This window comes from Triticum aestivum, chromosome 5D (assembly GCF_018294505.1).
Source record: "Triticum aestivum cultivar Chinese Spring chromosome 5D, IWGSC CS RefSeq v2.1, whole genome shotgun sequence".
NCBI classification, from domain to species: Eukaryota; Viridiplantae; Streptophyta; class Magnoliopsida; order Poales; family Poaceae; genus Triticum; species Triticum aestivum.
Genome location: NC_057808.1, coordinates 511,047,469 through 511,065,701, shown reverse-complemented (window position 1 = coordinate 511,065,701; position 18,233 = coordinate 511,047,469). Strand labels below are relative to the sequence as shown.

General features: G+C 48.0%; 3 protein-coding genes and 1 pseudogene across 3 annotated transcripts; all 4 read left to right on the top strand.

The window, feature by feature from the left end:
* The first annotated feature begins 4,317 nt into the window (after nucleotides 1-4,317).
* LOC123123324 (chlorophyll a-b binding protein of LHCII type 1) lies at nucleotides 4,318-5,341 on the top strand. The gene has a single exon (XM_044543812.1). It carries the CDS (start codon nucleotides 4,423-4,425, stop codon nucleotides 5,221-5,223), a length of 801 nt encoding a protein of 266 aa, XP_044399747.1. The 5' UTR covers nucleotides 4,318-4,422; the 3' UTR covers nucleotides 5,224-5,341.
* Nucleotides 5,342-7,377: 2,036 nt separating this feature from the next.
* LOC123123325 (chlorophyll a-b binding protein of LHCII type 1) lies at nucleotides 7,378-8,461 on the top strand. The gene has a single exon (XM_044543813.1). It carries the CDS (start codon nucleotides 7,535-7,537, stop codon nucleotides 8,333-8,335), a length of 801 nt encoding a protein of 266 aa, XP_044399748.1. The 5' UTR covers nucleotides 7,378-7,534; the 3' UTR covers nucleotides 8,336-8,461.
* Nucleotides 8,462-10,807: 2,346 nt separating this feature from the next.
* Nucleotides 10,808-12,448, top strand: LOC123123323 (putative UDP-rhamnose:rhamnosyltransferase 1; annotated as a pseudogene).
* A 3,572-nt stretch (nucleotides 12,449-16,020) lies between these two features.
* Nucleotides 16,021-16,836, top strand: LOC123125842 (uncharacterized). Its single transcript, XM_044546290.1, has one exon. It carries the CDS (start codon nucleotides 16,194-16,196, stop codon nucleotides 16,671-16,673), a length of 480 nt encoding a protein of 159 aa, XP_044402225.1. The 5' UTR covers nucleotides 16,021-16,193; the 3' UTR covers nucleotides 16,674-16,836.
* Nucleotides 16,837-18,233: the final 1,397 nt, after the last annotated feature.

The following is an 18,233-nucleotide window of genomic DNA, read 5'->3' as shown; positions in this document are numbered from 1 at the left end:
TGGAAACCGTAATACATGTGTGAATACATAGACCACAACATGTCCCTAGTAAGCCTCTAGTTGACTAGCTCGTTGATCAATAGATGGTTATGGTTTCCTGACCATGGACATTGGATGTCATTGATAACGGGATCACATCATTAGGAGAATGATGTGATGGACAAGACCCAATCCTAAGCATAGCACAAGATCGTGTAGTTCGTTTGCTAGAGCTTTTCTAATGTCAAGTATCATTTCCTTAGACCATGAGATTGTGCAACTCCCGGATACCGTAGGAATGCTTTGGGTGTATCAAACGTCACAACGTAACTGGGTGGCTATAAAGGTGCACTACAGGTATCTCCGAAAGTGTCTGTTGGGTTGGCACGAATCGAGACTGGGATTTGTCACTCCGTATGACGGAGAGGTATCTCTGGGCCCACTCGGTAATGCATCATCATAATGAGCTCAATGTGACTAAGGAGTTAGCCACGGGATCATGCGTTACGGAACGAGTAAAGAGACTTGCCGGTAACGAGATTGAACGAGGTATTGGGATACCGACGATCGAATCTCGGGCAAGTAACATACCGATAGACAAAGGGAATTGTATACGGGATTGATTGAATCCCCGACATCGTGGTTCATCCGATGAGATCATCGTGGAACATGTGGGAGCCAATATGGGTATCCAGATCCCGCTGTTGGTTATTGGCCGGAGAGGTGTCTCGGTCATGTCTGCATGGTTCCCGAACCCGTAGGGTCTACACACTTAAGGTTCGGTGACGCTAGAGTTGTTATGGGAAATAGTATGTGGTTACCGAAGGTTGTTCGGAGTCCCGGATGAGATCCCGGACGTGACGAGGAACTCCGGAGTGGTCCGGAGGTGAAGATCGATATATTGGACGAAGGGTATTGGAGTCCGGAATTGTTCTGGGAGTACCGGGTGACGACCAGCGTGACCGAAAGGTGTTTCGGAGGCCCCGGCAAGCGTTGGGGGGCCTTATGGGCCAAGGGGAGGGGGTACACCAGCCCACTAAGGGGATGTGCGCCCCTCCCAACCCCTCTCACGTAACGTGGAGAGGTGGGGGCGCCTCCCCTAGGGCAGCCACCCCTCCCGGCTTGGGGGGCAAGTTTCCCAGGGGTGGGGGCGCCCAAACCCATCTAGGTTTCCCCTGTGGCCGCCGCCCCTCCCCTAGGGAACCATAGGGCGCCTCCTCCACCCCCTTCCCCCTATATATAGTGAGGGAGAGAGAGGGCAGCCGCACCCCTTGCCTGGCGCAGCCCTCTCCTCCTCCAACTCCTCCTCCTCCTCCGTAGTGCTTAGCGAAGCTCTGCCGGAGAACCACAAGCTCCATCGCCACCACGCCGTCGTGCTGCTGGAGTTCTCCCTCAACTTCTCCTCTCCCCTTGCTGGATCAAGAAGGAGGAGACGTCCCCGGGTTGTACGTGTGTTGAACGCGGAGGCGCCGTCCGTTCGGCGCTAGATCGGATCTTCCGCGATTTGAATCGCCGCGAGTACGACTCCATCAACCGCGTCCTTGTAACGCTTCCGCTTACGATCTTCAAGGGTATGAAGATGCACTCCCTCTCTCTCGTTGCTAGCATCTCCTAGATTGATCTTGGTGACACGTAGGAAAATTTTGAATTATTGCTACGTTCCCCAACACCTTCGTGGGTGGAGCCCTCCGTGGACTCGCGCAACCGTTACCCTTCGTGGGTTGAAGTCTCCATCAACGTGGATGTACGATAGCACCACCTATCGGAACCACGGATAAAAAATCTCCATGTCAACATTGCGTTTGCTCCCTCAAACTCCTCCCTTTACCTTCATATGCATTTGTTTTACATTCCGCTACAATACTCTTAGAATTGCATATGTAGATTGATTGCTTGACTTGTGCTAAGTTGTTAAAATTTGCCAAGAATTAAAATTGGAAAAAGGCTAGATTTTTATTTGGTCAAGTTGTCTAATCACCCCCCTTCTAGACATACTTTCGATCCTACACTTAGCAGTAGCGGTTATTGTGTAAATGCGCTACTGTTATGGTCCATAGCAGTAGCGCTCTTCATATTAACACGCTGCTGCTAGAACTAGCCTCGCGGCGGCATCGTGGCAATTATAGCAGTAGCGCGTCTTAGAGAGGGCGCGCTACTGATACATTTATTTCAGCAGCGAGTTTTGTGCGCGCGCGCTACTGCTAGTTAGCAGCAGCGTTTTATTTTGAAGCACGATGCTGGTAAGATTCTGTGTATAGGCTTTTCCCTAATAGTGATCATGACTAGTTATTATTCATAACTACAAAAAATATATATTTTTAGGGCCATTAAAATACTTCAGGGGAAAGTTAGCTGCCAAAGAAGGGCTCCAGAAGGTTCCTACATCTCCTAGCCCTCTCTAGGCGCCTGCAGTGGCGCCTACGTGCCCTTCGAGCCCAACTCCCAGCCACCTCGATGCTCCTTGGTGCATACACATCATCATCTTATTTTTTTCTTGGGTTTTTCTGAAGGCTTAAAATACCTAATTTACTTGCAAACATGAACACTAAAATAAGAACTAACACTAGAAATTTTATTAATATGTTAGTCTAAATAATCTTCAAAATATTTGCATAAATGATGGAGATATGGTATGGAACATGCAAAAACTGTAGATACACTTTACACATATCAGAGCGGTCGGATCCTGTCCTCGTATCAACGATTCCTGAACCACGGTGACTACATGATCGGAATTTCATGCTGATTGAAAGTCTAGAATCAATCAAGTTGGGATGTGTGTCCCAAGCGGTGGCTTGCTCCGAGGCCATAGGCAAGCACGGCCCCACCTCCCGCGTGTGGCCTGTTGAGATGGATAGAGAGCACCAACTCCGCCGCGAAGCTCAATCGGACTGTGGCCTCCTTCTCGACCCCCTTCGGTGTGCTTCTGCTAGCCGCTGAGATGTGTGGTTAGCTACTTATTGGCTTATTTTTAGTTCTTGACTAGATCATTCATGCATTCGATTGGACTGGAAATTCGTTGTACTACTTGATTGCGTTGGATTGTGTCTCTCGCCAATTGGATGGGAAAAGACAAGAGCAGGAAGATCACCAAAGTATTTCACCACACTCTCGAGCAGTGTCCCCTAGTGTAAAGTGCATTATCAATGTGCTAACTGTGGTGCAAAATGAAAAGCAATGGAAGAATCCGACCTTCAAGATTGTTCCAAGGTGGTAGTTCGTTCACATAGGTAGCGTGATGTTAATCGACTTATTTTATAGTAGATGCATTTTAGTATACTAAAATGTTGGAACCTATTTAATCATCCAATTGATGCCATGTTTGTAACGCCACTCAACCACTCCATAAATGAAATTTGAAGATAAAAAATCAACTCTTATATTTTATATTACTTCCTAATTTGTATTTTTCATTATTTTTAGTGGGGAAAAAATCTTGATCCTCGAAGAAGTGAATATACAGTGGTTGTTTTCCATGAAAAGAAACAATGCTAAGAGAGGTTCTAAGCAAAGGATATCCTAGGTGGACAGTTGATCAAAAGATAACTTAGATTCGGTCTAGCCTATGTGAGATGTAAAATATATATCGCACAACCCGCATGCGTATTAGACATGCATTTGCGAGGGTCATATATTTCCCCAAGTGTATATAAGAATGAAAATTTCTATAAATTTTATTAAAAACTAACGCCTTAGGCAGGAAGAAATTACTTTAATCCAATCCATTAAAAGCTATACTTAACTATCATGGCTCATCTAATCAATGGCTAGATATATTTTTATGAGAATTTATAACATAACTCTTTGTTTCTCCTTTGTATTGTGCTCATAGAATGTAACAGAATTTAGTGATAGATATATTAATGAGATAATTAAAAAGGGTTAACTTTTCATCACAATTTAGAACTGCTATTTTTATTTCAGTTATTTGACTGTATACTGATTGTTAGAGTTAGGGAATTGTTATGATACGCATTATACATCATCTATTTTTGAAGAAATTTCGTATAGCATCGAGGCACATGCATGAGCATCTCTGTTTTTATGCACAGCAGTCAATTAGGAATTGCATCCATGCATTATGTGTTTGTTCAACGGTTGTGGTGGCAAGTTCATTCGCTGCAATAATGGATACCCTATATTTTCCTTTTGGGGGGAAAGGCATGGCATGCCCACGTGCATGCCAGCATGTAATCCAATCACCGTTCTCCAAGGAGATTCCCAGCTTAGCCATAGCCACAAGTATATCTAATCTCCGTGTGGCTCTCGAAGTCTCTCCGCACCAATGGCATCCAAGATACAGATTTCCTGTCCCGCACCTCTCTCTTGACACATACAGAAGCCACTGCCTTAAGAAGCCCCGGGCTCCGATCCTCTCAAGACATCTCCACACCCACTCCTCATTCTTGGAGAACAGAATACCGAGGACCTCCATCGATCAGAATGGCCGCAACCACCATGTCACTCTCTTCTCCAGCCTTTGCCGGCAAGGCAGTCAAGAACTTGCCATCATCGTCTCTTTTCGGGGACGCCCGCGTCACCATGCGCAAGACGGCGGCAAAGGCCAAGCAGGTTGTCTCCGGCAGCCCGTGGTATGGCTCTGACCGCGTGCTCTACCTCGGCCCACTTTCTGGCGAGCCCCCGAGCTACCTCAATGGTGAGTTCCCTGGCGACTACGGCTGGGACACCGCTGGGCTGTCGGCCGACCCTGAGACCTTTGCCAAGAACCGTGAGCTGGAGGTGATCCATTGTCGTTGGGCCATGCTTGGCGCGCTCGGGTGCGTCTTCCCCGAGCTGCTCGCCCGCAACGGTGTGAAGTTCGGCGAGGCTGTTTGGTTCAAGGCCGGATCCCAGATCTTCAGCGAGGGCGGCCTCGACTACCTCGGCAACCCAAGCCTTGTGCACGCCCAGAGTATCCTTGCCATCTGGGCTTGTCAGGTCGTGCTCATGGGCGCCGTCGAGGGCTACCGCATTGCCGGTGGACCACTTGGTGAGATCGTTGACCCGCTCTACTCGGGCGGTAGCTTCGACCCACTCGGCCTTGCCGACGACCCTGAGGCATTCGCCGAGCTCAAGGTTAAGGAGATCAAGAACGGCCGCCTCGCCATGTTCTCCATGTTTGGTTTCTTTGTGCAAGCCATCATCACCGGTAAGGGTCCACTCGAAAACCTCGCTGACCACCTCACTGACCCCGTCAACAACAACGCCTGGGCATTCGCCACCAACTTCGTTCCCGGCAAGTAAGGTGTGTGTGCGTGCATGCTTGCGGTGAAGTCTGTTGTTGGCTGTCTGAGTTGTACTACCATGATGTAAATTACGAGGATTTAATTATATGGAAAATTTACGAGGTTCCTGCGCAAAATCTTATGTTTTCCCACTTTCGATCTCACCCATTTGACATGATCATCTGAACGAATACGTCGGGTTTGCATTTGTGTAACACCTCTGCTGTGTTGTGCTTTGGGCGACAACAACTTATGTTTCCCCACTTTCGATCTCGCCCATTTGACATGATCATCTGAACGAATACGTCGGGTTTGCATTTGTGTAACACCTCTACTGTGTTGTGCTATGGGCGACAGCAACTTATGTTTTCCCACTTTCGATCTCACCCATTTGACATGATCATCTGAACGAATACGTCGGGTTTGCATTTGTGTAACACCTCTACTGTGTTGTGCTTTGGGCGACGGCAACTTATGTTTTTCCACTTTCGATCTCACCCATTTGACATGATCATCTGAACGAATACGTCGGGTTCGCGGTGCTTTGGGTGTCGGCTACTTATGTTTTCCCACATTCGATTTCACCCATTTGACACGATCATCTCAACGAATACGTCGGGTTAGCATTTGTGTAACACCTGTACCGTGTTGGGGGCGACGGCAACTTATGTTTTCCCACTTTCAATCTCACCCATTTGACATGATCATCTTAACGAATGCGTCGGGTTCACATTTGTGCAACACCTGTACCGTGTTGTGCTTTGGGCGCGGCAACTTATGTATCATATACATTGGCAAATTTGCCGGGCTGCATCGAGAAGACAGTGGTACATGGTTGAGGCGTTGTTCAGGCTTTCAGTCGAAATACCAGGCAACAAAAATGATGAGTGGTTACTGGCCTAAAAGCAAGATAGAAATTTGAGTTATGCATGCTTCACCGGAGTGCATCGGCTTATTTGAGATCTCTCTGCAATTTTTTCTTATAGTTTGGAAAAACTCAACACATCTATATTGATCTAGCAATGTGGAAAACTAGCAAAGGGTCTGAATCCGAACCTTCAGAAACAGATAACTTCATCGATTTTGTAGGACAACATTTTAAAGAGCATGTACTATCTGATAGCTGAATGTATAAACAGTTAAGGGAGCAATAATCTTTGATCTTGGAGGATGAACAAAGTACCAACGGTCCAGAAGACAACAAACGGCAGTTATCTGAGCCGAGCCCGGAGGCATTGCCTTTCTCTTTCGAAGAAAGAAACCCAACTATTCGAGCCGTATAATAAATTCATCACCAGACACCTGGACAATCAGTCAACTACTATCGTGCTGGTCTGCTTTGTTTCTGAATCTGGGAGCGAGGAAAAAGAAGTCCAGAGAGACCTCAACTCTTTCAGAGAAAAGAGAGATCAATTGTGTGGCCTGCGCAAGTGTGTGGACAATATTTTTAGTATGGATAATTATATTTAAGATTAGAATAATCTAATTTTAAAATCATATTATTAAGAACTTTATGTCTTATGAAAATGAGTTTTCATGGTATCAAAAAGAAAAATTTCCATTGGTAACATATTATGCACATTATGACTATGGTAATAAAACTAATAGGGAAGAAAGTTTGAAACATATGCCTTTCGCTTTATGTATTTAGACGTATTTCAGTGCTATATACATCTGTTTGAGCGACAACTAATATGAAATGGATGGAGTACCATTTTATCAGTCCATCTTTGCAATAGGTATGGTCATGTGCAGAGGCCGGGGGTTTAGCCTCCTTTTCTAAAAAAATAAAAATATGTGCGACGATCATGGTATGTTTCTTCCCGCTGCTAGCTCGTATTTGCCGTATGCTCTGCTCGATGCTGCTAGCAGTAGCATGGACGCACATGCATGAGCATGTCTCCGTTTCTATTTCAGATAACGATGTCAATAAAATGTACAGTCAGTCAAATAGAAATTTGCTCAACAATTGCGGTGATATTCCTTGGTTGCAAGAATGGATATCCAATATTGTCCTTTTGGGGGAAAATACATGGCATGCTCACGTGCATACCAGCGTGTCATCCAATCACTGCTCTCTAAGGAGATTCCCAGCTAAGCCATATCCGCAAGATCCAAAAGTATATCTGATCTCCTTGTGGCTCTCACTCTGCACCAATGACATCCAACATACAGATTTCTTGCTATACACCTCTCTCCTGTCAGCTTACACCAGTTCAATTTCCTCTGCCCGTCCACTGCCTTAAGAAGCCCCTTGCCCCGATCCTCTTAAGCCATCTCCACACCCACTCCTCGTTCTTGGAGAACACACAGAACCTCCTTCGATCAGAATGGCTGCAACCACCATGTCACTCTCTTCCCCAGCCTTCGCCGGCAAGGCAGTGAAGAACCTGCCATCGTCATCTGTTTTCGGGGAGGCTCGCGTTACCATGCGCAAGACGGCGGCAAAGGCCAAGCAGGTTGCCTCCGGCAGCCCGTGGTACGGTTCTGACCGCGTGCTCTACCTCGGCCCACTTTCTGGTGAGCCCCCGAGCTACCTGACCGGTGAGTTCCCCGGCGACTACGGGTGGGACACCGCTGGGTTGTCGGCTGACCCCGAGACCTTCGCTAAGAACCGGGAACTCGAGGTGATCCACTGCCGTTGGGCCATGCTTGGCGCGCTCGGTTGCGTCTTCCCCGAGCTACTCGCCCGCAATGGCGTTAAGTTTGGTGAGGCTGTTTGGTTCAAGGCTGGATCCCAGATCTTTAGCGAGGGCGGCCTCGACTACCTCGGCAACCCAAGCCTTGTGCACGCACAAAGTATCCTTGCCATCTGGGCTTGTCAGGTTGTGCTCATGGGCGCCGTCGAGGGCTACCGCATTGCCGGTGGACCGCTCGGTGAAATCGTCGACCCACTCTACCCGGGCGGCAGCTTTGACCCGCTCGGCCTTGCCGACGACCCTGAGGCATTCGCCGAGCTCAAGGTTAAGGAGATCAAGAACGGTCGCCTTGCCATGTTCTCAATGTTCGGCTTCTTTGTGCAAGCCATCGTCACCGGCAAGGGTCCACTTGAGAACCTCGCTGACCACCTCGCCGACCCCGTCAACAACAACGCATGGGCATTCGCCACCAACTTTGTTCCTGGCAAGTAAGGTGTGTATATGCGCGTACACGCGCTTGTAGTGAAGTGTGCCGTTGTGCGGTTCAAGTTGTACTACCATGGTGTAAATTACGAGGATTTGATTGTGTAATGAAAACTACGAGAATTCTGTGCAAAAGTTTATGTTTTCCCGCTTTCGATCTCACCCATTTGACATGATCTTCTCAACAAAATATGTTCGGTTGGCATTTGGTTAACACCATTACCATGTTGTGCTCCGGGGTCCGGGCAACGGCAACGGCAACAGCAAATTTGCCGGCCTGCACCGAGAAGACAGACATGGTTGACAGTTGAGGCGTTGTTCAGGCCTTCGTTCAAAATACCGGGCAACAAAAATGATGAGTGGTTACTTTACTGGCCTAAAAGCAAGATAGAAGTTTGAGTTATGCATGCTTCACAGGAATGCATCCGTCTGTTTGAGATCTTTCTTCAATTTTATTTTAATGGCTTGGAAAAAATCAAGGACATGTATTGATCTAGCAATGTGGAAAAATAGTGAAGGATCTGGAAAGCAAACATTTAGAAACAGAGAACTTCATCAATTTTTTAGGACAATACCACATTTCAAAGGGCGGCTTCTAGTAGATGAATGTAAAAACAGTTAGTTGAGCAATAATAATCTCTGATCTTTGAGGATGAATAAAGTACCAATGGTCCACAAGACAAGAGATGGCATTTATCTGAGCGTAGCCGGGAGACTTTGTCTTTCTCTTTCAGAAAAAGAAACCTAACTATTCGAATAAAGTTCCAGACGATTTTTGGCTTGTTTTCGTGTGCGTTAAAGGGTCCCCATTGCACATGGCTTTGCATAAGTTCACAACCACACACATATTCACACGCACAAATACATATCCACCTTACCAAGAAGAGGCTGCCTTTTTCGTAATAGTACTTAATTGGTAATATGCCTTGTCAAGAAGACTGCCCTTTTGGCCCGTGCGTTGCACCAGTACATACATATTTTGTTGGCTCAACACTAATTGTGCAAGGTCCCTGCTTGATTACCTACCGTGATTTATGCCTTTCCATGAATTTATTATATTACCATGTTTACCAAAGAAGAAATTGATCGTCCCACGGGAATTTATTGTGTTGCCAAAGTAAACATTGGTCTGATCACCAAAGATTGATTTGATTACCAAAAATGAAAGCGTAGGAAGGGGTAAAACCTGGAGGATGGAGGAAGGGTGGGGGACATAAGAGGGGAGATGGAACCTTCCGTTTCTTTTATGTAGTAGAGACTAGATGATAGAAAAAAAAAGTGCATCAACCAGAAACTGCTAAGGCAGATGGTGAATTGGGGTCCCTTTTTCACGTATTAACTTTAATAAGGTTTTCCTCTGTTACAAAACATTACCCGATTCACACTCTACTCAATATAGGTGCTACGCATGCTACGATTGTACTTCTTGTGGCTTGTGGGAAGCGTGAGCGCCTCCCTATGTGATGCACTCGGGTCTCTGATCACCTCTGTGTTGGCTAACTTAGACAATCTCATGCGTGAGGTGTGTCCGGTACAATATGATCACCTCTGTATTACCATTTTTTTAACCTTTACTATTGGTCCTCACGAAGTACTCCCTCCGTTCCTAAAAATAAATCATTATAGGGATTTCACTAGGTAGACTACATACGAAGCAAAATGGATGAATCTATACTTAAAATGCATCTATATACATCCGTATGTGGTTCATAATGAAATCTCTACAAAGACTTATATTTAGAAACGGAGGGAGTATTACTTTTCTCATTCCTCCTCCATTCTCTTGCCTCTCATGCCGATCCAACCTCTAAACTAGTAAGCCACTCGATGTGCTCACTCGCCACATCCCTTGCTTCTCCGTTGTAACACCTCACCGTGGAGATGATGGAGCTCAGCGAAGGTTGGGGAGCACGAGCACGCGGAGGGTAGTAGAGCGGCAAAGGGTGGGCTAGATGGGGGGAGGGGGAGTGGAAGGGTGTCGGCGCTGGGCAAGGTCAGGGAGGCCGCGAGCGGGCGGGTCGAGATGTGGATGCGTTTTTTTTTTTTGCTTTATAAAATGCTTCCTATATTATAAACTGTTAAAGGGTAGTATGATCATTTCCACTTGGTGTTCGGTGGGTCATTAGGCCTGATTCTTCGAAACAATGAAAATGTAGTACTTTAGCAAAGATGAAACATCCGATGTGTTATTTTTGTCAAAGACAATATACCAGGTGCTATATGATCCAATGCAAATGTACAAAGTGGTATTGTGTCAAATTCCCCTAGCTCTGTCGATCTCCCACTTTATTTCCAAGCATCTATCTACTCGTATAATCTCATTTTATATAGGCGCACTTGTGCTGCTGCTCCTGCTCAAATCATAGCATTGATCGACCGGAAGAGGAAAAGATATTCGTCATCATTCAGCTGCCGGAGACCAGCCACCAAAGGTTTCGCGCCATCGTCCCTGATCCCACCGTTCAGACTTCAGAGAGTACGATGGAAGCAGCAGCCGACGCCGGCGGCGTGCTGGAGGTGGTGGTGTTCCCATGGCTGGCGTTCGGGCACATGCTCTCGTTCCTCGAGCTGTCCAAGCGCCTGGCGGCTCGTGGCCACGCCGTCACCTTCGTCTCCACGCCGCGGAACCTCGCCAGGCTCCCGACGGTGCCACCGCACCTGTCGCCTCGCCTCCGCTTCGTGCCACTGCCGCTGCCGCGCGTCGACGGGCTGCCGGACGGCGCCGAGTCCACGGCCGACGTGCCGCCCGAGAAGATCGAGCTCGTCAAGAAGGCCATGGACGGGCTCGCGGCCCCGCTAGCCGCGTTCCTCGCGGATGCCGTCGCTGCTGGCCGGAGACCCGACTGGATCGTCCATGACTTCTGCCACCACTGGGTCCCGCCCATCGCCGGCGAGCACGGTGTGCCGTGCGCCGCGTTCATGACCGTCTACGCCGCCTTCGTGGTCTTCCTGGGGCCGCGGTGGGCGAACGTCGAGCACCCGCGCGCTGCGACGGAGGACTTCGCCGTCGCGCCCAGGTGGATCCCGGTCCCGTCCACGATCGCGTGCCGACGCCGCAGCGAGGCCGAGTCGATCGCCGCCCTCTTCCGCGCCAACGCGTCCGGCGTGTCCGACATGGACCGCGTGTGGTTGCTGTTCGAGCGGTGCCGCGTGGCCATCTACCGGAGCTGCGACGAGGTCGAGCCCGGATGTTCGCCCTCCTCACCGACCTCTTCCAGCAGCCCGCCATACCTGCCGGGATCCTGCTACCTCCCGTGATCGCCGACGAGGACGGTGACCGTCCTGAGATCCTGCGTTGGCTCGACGACCAGCCTCCCAAGTCCGTCATCTACGTCGCTCTGGGGAGCGAGGCGCCGCTGACTCCAGGGATCCTGCACGAGCTCGCGCTCGCCGGGGTGCGCTTCCTGTGGGCTCTACGCAGGCCGTCCGGGATGTTCAGCGCCGCCATCGACGCCGTCACGGACGACGATCTTCTGCCCGCCGGCTTCGAGGAGCGGACGCGGGGGCGAGGGCTGGTGCGCACCGGGTGGGTGCCGCAGGTGGTGGCGCTCGCGCACGGCGCGACGGGCGCGTTCCTGACGCACTGCGGGTGGGGCTCCACGATCGAGAGCTTCGCGTCCGGGCACCCACTGGTTATGCTCCCCTTCGTCCTCGACCAGCCCCTCGTGGCGCGCGCCATGGCGGAGAAGGGGGTCGGCGTGGAGGTGGCGAGGGACGAGACCGACGGCTCGTTCGACAGGGACGGCGTCGCGGCGGCGGTGCGGCGCGTCATGGTGGACGAGGAAGGGAAGGCGCTCGCGAGCAACGCCATGAAGCTGCGAGAGGTTCTCACGGACCAGGGGCGGCAGGAGACGTACATTGATGATCTTGTCGAGCACCTGAGGCGCTACAGAGGCTGCTGCTAGTGGCGTGTTCCAGATTTGGCAAGATCAGACGGTCAAACGTCTGATGGATTTCGTTTAAACAACCTGGTATGTTGTAAAAAAAATGCGAATCCGGTATGTGGAATACTATGTATACTCTGGGGCTGTTCGGAAACCACCCGCTCCAGAAATCACAGAATCCACGGAGTACCAATTTCCTCGCTCGGCTGTTCTAAACTGCAGCACCGGCTGCTTCTGGAGTGGGTCCTGTGGGGTGGAGGGACTCCGAACAGACCCTTTGTATGAACGACAGTGTGAAATAGTGAAAACTATGTGAAATGAAAATCAATCAATAAGTTTCACAACGAGAAATTTTAACATAGGCCTAGTCTATTTTAGCCATCCAGATAATTTTTTATCCAAGAGCTGTACGATTTATTAGTACCTTCTAAGAGGTAAGATTACTAAGTTGGCAATATTTCTAAAACAAAATAGGCAACAAAAAATACCCCTGGAAAGGCACCGACAAATAATATTCAAATAAACTTTAGCCAAATGTAAATTGCCTGAGTTTAAAATTTGGTTAAGTCAATTTTTTAACGTTTATTCCTTTGTCAAGATATGTGGTGTTTTTATTCCTAGTGTTGTTTCATGGTTTTCTCGGCTGAATTTTTTACTTATCCCTTGGACCAGTCAATTTTTCTATTGGGCTTGAAGCCCGTTACTCATTGCCTTTTTTTTTCTATTTGCATGTGTTTTGCTTTGTTCTTTTTCTTTTTAGTATATGGGTATATTTGGGATGTAGAGTGATTGTAAAAGGTATACACTCAAGTACTATACATTACGTATAGTAAATTGTATTAGAGTGTGAAAACTGCACAATTATATGCTTATTCTTTGCACATTATAAAAAAATGCAACTTCAGTGCAAAGTTGTGTGCAAGTTTTTGTTTATTCTTAAAATGTAATACCAATGCCACTAATTCATTCTTCCTTAGAATTTTTTCTTGAAATTTTGTATTAGTTTTTATTTCATTTTCTTTCTTCTTTAAGGGTAATACCAAAGCCACTAATTCGTTCGTTCTTAGAATTTTTTTGTGAAAACTTCACTATTATATGTTTATTCTTGTATATTTTTAAAGAGCATGATTTATCTTTAAATTGCGTGCAAAAAATTTCATTATTTGTTTTATTTAGTTATTTTTCCTAAAGGGTAATACCAATGCAATTAATTTACTCTTCCTCAAAAAACTTCATTTTCTTTATTTTTATTTTGTGTTTTCTTTATTATTTAAGGTTAATACAAATGTAACTAATTCATTGCTACTTAGAATGTTTTGCGAAATTCCACTATTATATTCATGTTTTTGCATATCACAAAAGGTGCAATTTATCTTTAAATTATGTGCAAATTTTGTCGTTGTTCTTCTTAAAGTGTAATAACAATGCTACTAATTCATTTTTCTTAGAAATTTATTTTAGATTTTTTGTTTCTTTTTCCCTCCTTTCTAAGGGTTATATCAATGCCATCAATTAATTCCTTCTTAGAAAATTTTTATTTGCTAAAATTTCACAATTATGTGTTTATCCTTGCACATTATAAAAAAGGTGTAATTTATGTGTAAATAGTGTGCAAATTTTGCCATTATTAATTTTTTATTGTCGCAATTATTAAAGGGTAGGACCAATGCCACTAATTCATTCTTTTATAGAAAATATCTTTTTTTATTTGTGTGTGTAAGCATGCATGCAAGTTCTGTACAATATGTTTTTAGATTAGAATAGAATGCGAAAATTTCACTATTATATTTTTATTCATACATATTGTAAAAATGCAATTTTTGTGCAAGTTTTTTATTTTAAGTTTATTTTATTTGACATATGAATGGAACTGTGACCTGCAAATTTAACCAATGCATTTGTTTTCAATCAGATTCTAGTTTCTTCAAAATAAAATATGAGAATTCATTGACAATTGTTTGTTCCACATACAAAGTTAAATTTGATTTATTTTGTTTGGATTTATTTCAGTCATCCATCCATAAAGCGTCTGATTTGTTTATGAAACACAATAGCGTGCAGGGATATAATCTTTATTTATGTCATGCCGCAATTACTAGAGCATCCGTTATAATCTTTTTAAACAATAAAAAGCAACAATAATCAAAGACCACGATTCATTACAACTGTTACCTCTCTATGGATAAGAAGACCATTGTAAAACTGCTCGGAATATTCTGAAATATCACAACTCGGAAGACACTAGTGATGTTTCAAAATCTTATCCAACTCTGGAATATTAGCCACATCTCACTCATTTTCACTGAAATTTTGAATACATGTTCTGAAATATCCCAACTCAAAGTACACTAATAAAAATCAATCTATGAATTTTCATAATATTCTGAAGTAAAGTCACACCCCAATCAGCTTTACTAAAAGATCGAGTAGTTCTTGCCCTAAAAATTGTAAATTATAATATAAATTGTGTTTCAAATTTACTTTGAAATCAAGATTGGAATTGAAGTTAGGTTATTTTACAACCGTGAGCTCCTCCTCCTCGTTGTGCCGGTTGCGGGGCCTAAGTACTCGCGAGCGCACTCCTCTTCAAGGCGTATGCTTCTGCTTCAAGGGCAGAGAACTCAAGCACGACCCCGAGTGGTCCTCGGGCTCGGGCTGGGCCTCGACAGGGACGGGTTTGAACGAGATTAGGGGGCAGCGGAGGCGACGACGCTGTTGATGGGGATGGTGGCACCCCAAGCGTCAGATCCACACCGCCCCATGTGACGAGAGCCACCGGCACCATGAGAAGGGCCAGATCTTCTGTGGCCGTCATCAGGGTTTTAGATCCCCCATGACCGCCGTGGTTGTCATCACGGGAGCCGCGGTGCCACGTGAGCCGCGGCAGGAGGAGGATGCGATGGCTAATGCGCCGCGGGCAAAGTTGGCACTGGCGACATGCAAGATCTGGACTATAGGTGCTTGTCTGAGAGGACGTTCAACCAATAGGTTGTGGTTATTATGACAATCGACCACATATGGTGCCTCAGCTATAGTTGCTCTTGGGTTCTCACGTTGAGGGTGCTTGGGGATGGCGACGCTTCACCGATTAGATGATCATTCGGACTCTGATCCACCTCAAACTCATCCGTTGGGACGGAGTCAATGGAGCTTCAATGTAGATTCATGACTTCCAATGGGGCCACGAAGTTAGGTTTTTTTGCCGTGCGTGCGCACCAAGCAAATCTGCTATCAAGAGTCAGTCGCAGGTGTGGCACAGTGGATGGATTGAAGGGTTTAGTGGCGACGGTTATAGTACTGCAGCGCCGATACTTAGAGACACGTGCTCGAAAACTTCCCGACCTTCATTAGCAGTGTCAGACTGGTCCTTTTTTTTACGGGGATGTCAGACTGGTCCTAGTAGGGGAGGGGCGACAAAGTGTGTCTTCAGCTCGTTTCGACGGAGGCGATGGTTGCTCGGTGGTCCAAGGATTTTAATATAATTTTTATAATATTTAAGGCACTTTATACCACGGATGAACCTTTCCGATAGATCATACTGAGGCCTTGTTTGAAGCCTGTAATTTTCGTTCCCCTTGTTTGTACACCGAGCAATGGATAATGCACTCTGCGTCGTCACGGTGTGCGGCGATCATATGACAAGCCATTTGCGAGGCAAAAACAATTCAAGGCTCAAGGGTGACTACTGAGCACCCACTGACCATTGACTACAATACACGTGCTCCTCACCACGTACACACACAAGGAAAATATCCGAAAGCACGACCCCACGACCACATCAAGCAGATAAACATGGCTCCCAGAGGCCAAACTCAACACAAAAACCCATCCATCCACTGACCCACGGCAAAACCAAATCCGCTGTCGGAAGCCTCCACTCCACTCCACTCCACTCTCTAGCAGCTCCTCAACATTCAACAAGCCACGAGCAGAGCCACCGCGGCCAGCGAGCGCGAGTGAGGCGCCGGCGTTCGATCGACGAGATGAGCGTGGTGGTCCTGGACGGGTCGACGGTGCGGTCCTTCGTGGCCGACGAGGCGGCCTTCGCGCGCAGCGTGGATGCGCGCTTCGCCGCGCTCGACGCCAACGGCGACGGCGTGCTCTCCCGCGCCGAGCTCCGCCGCGCGCTCGAGTCCTTCCGCCTCCTCGACGGCGCGGGCTTCGGCTCCGCCGAGCCGGCCCCGCTCCCGGGCGAGGTCGCGGCCCTCTACGACGCCGTGTTCGAGCAGTTCGACGCTGACCACAGCGGCGCCGTGGACCGCGCCGAGTTCCGCGGCGAGATGCGCCGCATCATGCTCGCCGTCGCCGACGGCCTCGGCTGCCAGCCGCTCCAGGTCGCCGTGGACGACAAGGGCGGCAGCTTCCTGCTCGAGGCCGCGGAGCACGAGGCCGCCATGATCGCCGCCAGGGTCCAGGAAGAACGCGACAAGACCGCGGCCGAGGAGGCAGCCGACGGCAAGTGATGACGGCGCCGACGGCTCCACGGTGTGTACGTGTCAAGGTGGTGACGTGGAGTGGCGCGTGGCGTGTACGTGTGAGACGAGTAGTGTGCCGCGTGCGTTTGTCCTGACTCCTTAGTGTAATGTACCGAGTATATTATGAAAAAAATCGTTTCAGATTCTCCTAGGGGCTTAACATTTGATTCACTGTTAAACTATGGCTCCCAGCATGCTCACAAATGTTTACGCCTCTGCTTCTCAAAATTAGCGACCAATCATAAGTTCAACGAATTCATTGCCAATAGTTTGGCTACAGGTAGCAAACCAAGTACCGCTATTTTTATTTTTTCTGCGGGGGGGGGGGGGGGGGGGGGGGGGGGGTGGGGGGGGAGGGGAATTCATTAGTCAAGAAGGCCTCTCAGCCTTAACCAAGTTTACAAGAAAGTCCGGCCCTCCTGGGAACCAGACTGCCGTGCGGGGGTTGTTGCCGGAGATGCTCGCCGGAACACCTCCTTCCTCTCTCTCTCGTTCTCTCTCTCTCTCTGAAAGTTCAGACGAAGAAGAACAGAGACAGGTAGTTTTTGTGCAGCTCGAGTTCTGCTGCGTTTTCTGTTAGCTTTATTCATGGATCGACAGGAAAAACGGATCGAGGATGACCCCCTCTACTGGATCGTGCCATCCCACGATCAGGGGCGTGCGCTCGCCGCGAGCTACGGCCTCGGGATCGCACACACCGTGTCCTCAGGCTGGACTGAAACTGAACACCGAAAAAACTGCAGACTGACGAAACTGAAACCTGACACTAAGCCTAACCTGAACCTGAAACTTGTCACGCTAGTTTATTTGCTAACAATCTCCCCCTAAGCTAGTCATGACCAAGGAAATCAAACTTCGACCATGCCAATACGCGTGCGCAGCTCCTGGAACCGCGTGCGCCCGAGTGATTTGGTGAACATGTCTGCGAGCTGGTCACCTGTAGGAATGTGCTCGACCTTGATCTTCCCTTCCTCAATGCAACTGCGGATGAAGTGGAATCATACGTCGATGTGCTTGCTCCGATCAAGGAAAACCGGATTTTTGCACAGCTGTATGGCTGACTTGTTGTCGACGAAGATGGTGACTGCGCCGTGCTCCTCCACGAACAGATCGCCCATGAGCCTGCTCAACCAGATGGCCTGACAAGCTGCTGTTGTTGCCGCTACGTACTCCGCCTCACACGAAGACAGGGCAACAATCTTCTGTTTCTGTGACTGCCAGGTGATCGGCGCACCTCCAACGAAGAAGATGTTCCCCGAGGTGCTCTTGCGATCGTCGACATCGCCGGCCATGTCAGAGTCATTGTATCCGACGAGCTTGCTCTCGCCGCCCTTGGTGTACCGGCAACCGTACCTGCGCGTGCCCGCAATGTAGCGCAGCAAGTGTTTGACGGCGGCGAGGTGCGCCGTGCTCGGTGCCTCCATGAAACGACTGACATAACCCACCGCGAACAAGATGTCCGGCCGGGTGTGAGTAAGATACCGCAGCCCTCCGATGATGCTGCGGTAATCCGTGGCGTCCACCAGTGGTTCTGATCCATTCTTGCTT

Coding starts and splice junctions, on each gene's coding strand:
- LOC123123325 (XM_044543813.1), top strand. CDS start 7,535: ATGGCTGCAACCACCATGTCACTCTCTTCCCCAGCCTTCGCCGGCAAG.
- LOC123125842 (XM_044546290.1), top strand. CDS start 16,194: ATGAGCGTGGTGGTCCTGGACGGGTCGACGGTGCGGTCCTTCGTGGCC.
- LOC123123324 (XM_044543812.1), top strand. CDS start 4,423: ATGGCCGCAACCACCATGTCACTCTCTTCTCCAGCCTTTGCCGGCAAG.